At 49.9% G+C, this 8,397-nt stretch overlaps 1 protein-coding gene across 1 annotated transcript; it reads left to right on the top strand.

Annotated features, from left to right (window-relative positions):
• Positions 1-402: 402 nt before the first annotated feature.
• On the top strand, positions 403-6,243 carry LOC140901638 (TLC domain-containing protein 5). Its single transcript, XM_073320837.2, has 3 exons — positions 403-438; positions 1,992-2,191; positions 4,501-6,243. The coding sequence occupies exons 2-3, from the start codon at positions 1,993-1,995 to the stop codon at positions 5,037-5,039; spliced, it is 738 nt and encodes a 245-aa protein (XP_073176938.1). The 5' UTR covers positions 403-438; position 1,992; the 3' UTR covers positions 5,040-6,243.
• Positions 6,244-8,397: the final 2,154 nt, after the last annotated feature.

Raw genomic sequence — 8,397 nt, 5'->3', positions numbered from 1 at the left:
GGGGGGGTGTCTCCGACTGCCAAGCCCTGCACCCCTGGATCTGAACATGATGGGGAAGGGGGGTAGAGATTAGTACTTCTCCCCTCCCCAATATCCATACGTGGGGGGGGGGGCGCGGTCTTGCCCCTCGCTCTCCAGATCTGGGCACCCTTTGGGGGTGTAACTAATCCGCTCCCTGATCTAGCCCCCGAGCCCCCATTCCGACTGGGCGGGAGGGGACCGCCCCTCTCCCTGCCCCCTTCGCTGCCCCGCTGGGTCCTCCCTGCCAGCAGCAGCTGACCCGAGTGGGGAAAACCTGCGTCTGCACCAGCTCCGCCCCTGCTGCCGCCTTCCGCCCAGCTGCGCGCCCCGGCGGGGCTTATGGAGGCCGGCGGCGTCTGGACGCGCAGCGCTGGAGAGGGCGGCCCGGAGCTGCAGCGGGGCAGCTGGACCAGGCGGGTAACTCTCGGAGCCGTGCCTGGGGCCGGGGACGCACAGAACAGCCTGTATAGGGGAGGTGCCGAGGGACATTAAACCAAACTGTAAAGCCTGTGTATGATGGGAGCCGCTTCCAGCCTGGGGCTGCCTGGAAGAGCCTCCTGCTCTCTCCCGGAGGGCTGAGGCTCCCAGCGGCTGCTCCCTCTGTCCTTGCTGGGGGCTCAGACCCTCCTGGGGCTCTCTAGGGAGTGCTGCCCCCACAGAGCCCCCCACCTGTCCTAGGCAAGAGCTTTCCTGTGTCCCCCGGTGGGGAGAAGCTATGCTGGGTTCCTGGCACACCCGGGCACTTGATAAGTTAACTAGGGCATGCTGCTGCCATATATTGGATCGGGTCCCCCATGTGCCTTCCTCCCCCGCCCCCCCGCCCCAAACAGGACGTGGAATGGGGGTGGTGGTGGGTAGGGGGATGGCATCCACCTCACTGCGCTGTGCCCTGTCCCAGGGATGGGGCTGGCATGGTGGCTGGGGAGTTTTGAATGCCCGATTAAGCAGGTGGTGTGTCTCGCTTGTGGCCGTGTGCTCGCTCTAGAGGGCGAAAGCCCGAAGAATTGCCTCTCCCCCTAAGCTATCTACTCCCTAGCGTAGCTCTGCACCCAGCCATGCACCGACTTCCCCTCTCCTCCCTTTGTGCCCCCATCGCCCTACACACCTTTCCGCTTTCCTAAGCCTTTTCCGTGGCTTGTGCCGATATTAGATTACTATCGCGCAGGTGCTAGTTATCTCATTGTCACGCTCAAACCTTTTCTTTCTTCTCCAAACCATCCCCACACCCCCACCCAGCTACTTTTCATGCAGCATGCTGGCTGATTCACAGAGGATACCGCTCTGCTAGAGCAGCCAGCTAATGGACTTTAAGGCAAAGTGGTGGAGGTCTAGGCATTGGATGTAGAGGATCTGGCTTTGCCTCCTGTTGATGAGATAAGGTGTGTCTCATGGGATCAATTAAAAAAAAAAAAAGTAATTTCCTTGTGCTCTCCCTGTCAGTGGTAGGCACCCGTAGTCTCTAGTCTTGGAGTGTAAGCTCTTTGGGGCCGGGACCATCTTTGTGGGTTGGTGCGGAACCTAGCACAATGGCTTCCAGGCGCCATTCCCATACACGTGATGGTCTCTCAAATAGACCCGCAGCCATATGTTGAGCACTTGGCTCCACCATGACAAAATGGGGCAGCAACACAGTCAAGATGTGATGCAAGCAGGGATGGGGATTTTGTGTCCCCCCCCCCCCCGTGCCTCTCTTTGCCAGCTTGAAATGGGTGAAGTGGCTGTTTGTGAAACCTCTTCAAATTTCAGTACCGGAACAGGCCTGTGGAGAAGCTGATTGGCAAACGTGCCTATGTGGGGGGCAAAAAGGTTTGGTATGATGACGAAAGTACAGGGTTGAGGATGGTTCTGTGTGTCTTTTGCATCTGAGTCCTTGGGTGTAGCAGCTGGCGCTGATCGGTGTTAACTTTGGGGGTGGGGATCTTTTTAGATGGATTACTTCACCAGTAACGTTCTTTCTCTGTCCATTCTAGGATGATGCTCTCCGTCATTTTCCAGGTGACCTGCAGCCTGACTGCCTGGCTCTCCCTTTATGCCTGTTTCTGCTATTGGAATAAGCACCGTACTTACGAGTGGAGTTGCCGTCTGGTCACTCTGATGCATGGGGTCATTGTCACCTGCCTCTCTGGCTACGTTGCTCTTATCGATGGCCCCTGGCCTCTAACTCACCCAGGTATGTTTGGTGGAGTTTTGCCCTGGGACGAGTGATCTTCTCACTGAAAAAAGGCAGTGTCTCTGTCCTACTGCACCTGTGATCAGTGCAGGAGGATTAGTTCTCTCTCTTTAGAGCTCCCTTTGCTATCTCTTGATGTCTACACCAGGTCTCCCTCTTTCATGCTCCCATCTACGCTTGGAGCCGTGTTTTCTTTGCCTGCCTGTAGGCCAAGCTCATATGACCTCCTTGAGACCTATCTCCCTTTCTTTCAATCCCTGACTGCCGATCCCCACCCTCAGGCTTTCTTTCTTTTTCTTTTCTTTTCTTTTCTTTTCTTTTTTTTTTTTTTTTTTTTTTTTACTGTTTTCTCCCAGTTGTACTTAACAGTATGCTGAAATTCCTTGGGGCAGGGCCTTGGCTAAGCTATTGGGCAAAGTGCTGGGCACATTTCTAGACTTCATCCAGAATAAAGAAACTCTTTTCTTTACTCCCATCTCTGACTTCATCCCATATCCTGCATGTCTTGCTCATCCTCTGGAAGTCAGTGGGATTCCTGCTGTTGGTGTGAGGACAATGCCTGACTGTAACTTCCAGTATCAGGCCCCTAAACTGAGAGATCTCTCTAGTGGTGATAGACTCTCCCGCACGCACAACCCTGCTGCTTTGGTGGCTTATAAATAGGCTTGGTAGAATTCAGTGTTTCTTAACTTTGGTGGATAATATCAATTGTTCATTTTAAAACTTTTTATTTTGTATTTTTATAAATTTAAATGTTCACAGTTGTGGGAAACTATGTGGGGAGGTCAGATAATTATTTAATGACAGTAGAAGTTGAGATTCAAAGAGTTCAAGCTTTAAAGTTGTGAAAACACAAACTGAGAGAGACAAGGTGGGTGAGGTAATATCGTTTTTCGGGCCAACTTTGGTTGGTGAACGAGCCGAGCTTCTGAGCTCCACAGAGCTCATGGGCCCACAGACCTGGAGAAGAGCTCTGTGGAGCTCGAAAGCTTGGCTCTTTCACCAACAGAAGTTGGTGCAATAAAAGATATCCCCTCACCACCCTTGTGGCTGTCATATCCTGGGACCAACGTGACTACAACACTACTGCAAAACCCACCAAGTGTCAATGGCCCATGTCAAGATATAAAAAACAAATATCCTACGTGCAGAAATGATTTGTTGATAGAACTATTCATTCCCTTGTCCATCTGTAACCAGCCTAATTCAGAAGCCTAAATCACTGGATTTTGACTCTAACAAGTTCTCAAACAGCATTTTTCTTGCTTTCCTTATCTGTAAATTTCAATTGTTATTGATAGAAATATTTTGATGGGTTTGTGTGTGTGCAGTGAAATCAACATTTAAGGATTAAAAATCTGATCTTTCCAAGCCTGCTTCTAGAGGCCATTCATATCCCTCACCTCACCAGGGATGAATTCCCCTGCACAGACATAGCATAGGGCTGTCATAAGCAGCCATCTGTTGCCCCGTCACAAACTCTGGCACGGTGGGTGTGCCAGGGATGGGAGGAGTTGGGTCCATAGCGTATGGCACTACAAGAGTTCTGTCTGGTAGTCCATTAGAAGAGCCTATCCTGGGCTGCTAAGCAGCCTAAAGGAACCTGTGGGCTACCACACTCCTTCATTCCCCCTCTTCAAGCTTTGCCTTCTCAATTTGACCCAGAAGCATCTGCTACCATTAGTGCATGCAGCACTATAGAGTTTTAAGGGTATACACTTCGGATCGTAGAAATGGGGGAAGAGGACTGTGTGGGAGAGAGGGCTCTTGCTGGACAAAATCCCTCCCACCCAACAAGCCCGAGATGTAGAGGATGGTTTGTTTGGGTCCTTCGCTTGGTTTTGTCTTGCTTTACCTATTTAAGGTCATTGTCTCTGCCTGCAGACTTAACCTGAGATCTGAGAGTCAAGCTGGGTTCTTTCTGACTTGTGCATCGCCATGGAGATTTTTGCCTTCAGTGACACCTATGCTGTTCCATTGGTAGAATATACCCTCGCTCCAGTTGCAAAACTAACCGTTCTACTAACGACGCACAAGGCAGAGCCGACTTCAGCTCTCTTTGAGCTGTGTAGGCTCTGCTGTGCTAATGGAATTCAGAAGTAGTAAAACTGGGGGAGGGTGTCTTCTGCACTCAAGTTGGCACCTCGGACTCTGCATACACCCAGAGAGCAGATCTACTGAGTGAGCAGCCATTGTTTTTCATAGTCTGGTGAACTGTATTACTAGGTGTCCACTGTGTAGCTTTCCTCTTAGAATGGAGCCCTTAGGAGCATCCTTTCTCAGTTTAATGTGCATGTCTTTCCTTTCAGGGACGCCAAACACGCCTCTCCAGGTACGCGTGCTGTGCCTTACCTTGGGTTACTTTATCTTTGACCTGAGCTGGTGCATGTACTTCAAGACAGAAGGAGATCTCATGCTGTCTCATCACACATTGAGTATTTGTGGCATGGTGCTCGTGCTGGGGCTCGGCAAGTCAGCCACCGAAATCAATGCCATTGTCTTCGTCAGCGAGATCACCAACCCGCTGCTGCAGGCCCGCTGGTTCCTGCGGGAAACTGGGTGCTACCACAGCTTCGTCGGGGAAGTGGTGGATTTCTCCTTTGTGGCTCTCTTTATGGTGCTGCGGATTGGGGTGGGAGGCCAGATCATGTATTCCGTGATCGTCTCATCCAGGCCCATATGGCTAATCAAGGCTGGAGGCCTGGCTATGTACATCGTGTCCCTGGGGTTCATGATCGCAATCTGCAGCTTCGCTAGGAGAAAAGTGTTGAAAAAGTACCATGCCTGGAGGAGTGCGAGTGGTGGGGACGTGCCCCTGAAAACCAATGGGCATCTGACATCTCATTAGCCTTGTGCTGAATGGACTAATGTGTCTAACCTGGCACTAAGGGGCTGGAAATCCTGGCCTGGACAGTTGAGTCCTGTGAGAGAGAGAACCGTTCAACACTGGCAATAATGTGAAATGGACCATTTAACACTGGTTATCATGAGCTAGGCCTGGATGAGCCGGAATGAGATGGTTCTGTGGGTGTCTAGCAAATGCTGATGGGGAAGGGAATCCTACAGAAGGGTGTGAAGGTACTAACTTCTCCAGCACTGTTACGGACTCAAAAGGGAGGCTAGCTACCACTCGAGCTGTTCAGTCTGCTCCAGGCAAACTGCACAGTCCAGGCACACTCTGTAACTCCAACTTACTTCTCGGAGATAGTAGGTCTGTGGGGAGTCTGATCTTCCCAGCTCTGTTGGCTGTGTGAAGTCGCTTGCTCTCTGCCTCGCTTTTCCAAGCTGCATAATAACATCATGCACACTTGGACGAGAGGCACCACACAAATGCCAAGTATTTATTGTGGTTAAGCTTGGTATCTTTAGAAGAAAAGTTGTTTTTTGAAGGGATGGGACTGTAGTTGGGCTAATAACTGAGGCAATGTCTTTGCCTGGTTGTTTCTAATGAAATGCCTCTTTCTCCCTTAGTCCTGCCTCTGCTATTGGTATTTATACTCACACAACCCAATTCTGGTCTTATTTGTGGCACTGTAACTTCAGTGGAGTTACTCTGGTGTCTCACTAGCAAAAGTGGGATCAGAATTGGGCCCATCTGCTTAGCACACTTCTTTTTAGAGAGGTCTTCCCATGGAGTGGTTCTTGTTGGCATTCTTGGCAATGCAAGACAATGGACTGAAGGGGCTATGGAGACCGAAGCCCACCCCTCACCCTGCTGCTAAAGGGATCCTTCCAGGGGAAGGATAGAGGAGAATCTTGTCCTGATTCCATACCTGCTCTGCATATGAACCATCTCCAGAGGTGTGAAGCCAGACGCTTTTGTTAGTGCTAAAGTCACATGAAAACCAGACACTGTTTTGCAGACGTGACCGTTCAATGTCTGTGCGCAGGTGTGTAGGCTTCAATGCAGTGCCCCTTCCCGGGCCTTGTTGCCCTGGATCTGACGCAATGGGTACCAGTTCTCAGGGGCACGTGTGTTTTCATCTCCCTGCACTTGCATTTGATATCCCTCTGGCTTTACTGTGTGGATTGCATTGTGCTGGAGACAGCCGCTCACCTTTCAGCTCTGCTGTAAAACCTCTCCTGTTACAGCTGAGGAACGAATGGCCATGGGTTGGCCTCAGGCTACCTAGGTTGAATTCCCCACCCCTTCTGAAAGTTCATCACGCTGGGAAGGGTGAGCCTTCCCCCTGCTCTATCAAAGCCATGGTGTCACTGCTACTGGGGGAGTTTGAAGATGGGATGAATGACTTTAGTGGGGAATACGGCTCCCGTGGTGATCGAGGGTCTTCTATTCCCCACCCCCTTATTCGGAACCTATTGTTGCTGCCCGGCTTTGCGCTGTTATCTGCCTTGGGGTTGAGGGTGGGGGAAGCGGTGCACTCAGGTGAATGAGGAATGCAACAGTGTGTGAGAGGTGGGGTAGTGAAGGGGAGTAAGTGGGGGGAGAGAATCTCATGTGGGGACAGGAAAGGAAGCCGCAGTTGCAAGGAGCAAGTCGAAAAATGAAGGGGAATTGGAAGAAAAAGAGAGACGATGCAGCCTCAAAGGTGGTTAAATTTATTCTGAATGCGTTATGGCTGGCAATACAAATGGAGTCTTTATGGAAATACACGTGCAAATCAGCTGGAGCCCTTGGCTATGCTAAGGTTGTGTGACGGGACTAGCATGAGGCATGAACTCCTTGCCCAAGTTTGATTATTAATGCTCCAAGCTGATAAGATTTCTAATAAAGTGACAGTCTTTTGTAACATACATTTGCTGTGCACCGTCTCTCTTTAAACGCAGGATGGTAGGACCCAGTATGGTTGTGGCTTGCTTGCTGACCTCTCTCCTAAAGCAAATGCATTGCCTTCACCTGCTAGCTGCTGTACTCCAGAACCTTTTTGGGTCCAGTTCTGTTGGCCAAAGCATCTGCTTGACAGAGCAAGGAGCCAAGAGATGACCCAGAAGTCTGACCCAGAAGTACTTGCTTTTCTCTCTCCCCCCCTGCACGGCTGTGGACTTGATTGGGAGATGGGTGCTCAATGGCTTAATTAGGCAGGAGGCTGATTAGCTGTTCCCAGCTGATGGATTGATGGTTCTGAATAGCTCAAGGAGAAGAAGGAAGTGCAAGAGGAAAAGGTAGGTGGGTCCAAGGGATCAGGATCTCAGGCAAGGAAACCTTTGTGTCAAAGACTCCAGAGAGTGGGCTAAAGCGTCCACTTGTATGTCGCTGCACAAGGCTGTACTGATGAACTGGTGGAAGGGACCAAACAGGTGGTTATAAAACTACAAAGCATCAGCCTGTTTTTGGTTGCCCAAAGGACAGAGAAGGTAGTCCTCTTACAATCAGCTTTGGGACACCTAGACTCACTTCTCAGAAGGGCCAATATGGTTCTGATAGCAAGTACTATGCAGTATGTGTATAGGTTTTAGGGGGAATCTTAGATGAGACCCTTTTAAACCAAGGTAGTGTCCGCTCTTGCTGGGCAGGAAAGGTCCTATGGCTCTTTGCTTAAAACAGAGGTCTTCTAAAATGACCTTGTCTAAAATTCCCTTCTTGTTCTGGCTGTACCCTGTCGTCCACTGCTGACGTCCAACCCAGAGGTGGCTGTGTTTTTTAGGAAAACCTTTATATAGTAAGCAGCTGGTAAAATGCTTCGGCAGGGACACTCAATTAACATTAAAAAGAGGGACTATGTGAGAGGCCTTTATGTCCCAGTCTCCCAGTGCTAGCAGCCCTTTATAGTTCTCCATCTTCTCTTCCAGGTGTAAGAAGATGAAGTCTCTTTATGCACCATCCCCTTCCCAAACTAGAGACAGCTGATGGATCTGAGTTAGAAATCACTGTTAAATCTGCTATTGTTTTGGATGATTTGATCCTTAATAAAAACAAGCAGGTCCCCGGAATGATGGGATAGTTGGCAGATAAAACTACAGGAAAATCACTTATCAAAATACACTTATCAAAAGGAAGTGCCCAGAAATCTTCAACTAACTCCGCTTGTAATTTGAGGGGAGCTACTGGGGCTCCCCTCAAATTACACAACTCACTGTTTGACAAGAAATATCTTTGAGATTTGTAAGTCATGCAGCCTAACAAATCTAGCGTTCTATTACTGTGCACGTTACGCCCCTCGTGCTAACTGGAATGGAAAAAGGAAAAAATGTAGGTTGAAGGATAGCCTACAGATGAAATGACTGTCCTGGGACTCCGGAGATCT

This window comes from Lepidochelys kempii, chromosome 22, assembly GCF_965140285.1.
Source record: "Lepidochelys kempii isolate rLepKem1 chromosome 22, rLepKem1.hap1, whole genome shotgun sequence".
Lineage (NCBI taxonomy): Eukaryota > Metazoa > Chordata > Testudines > Cheloniidae > Lepidochelys > Lepidochelys kempii.
This window is presented reverse-complemented; position numbering and strand designations above follow the sequence as displayed.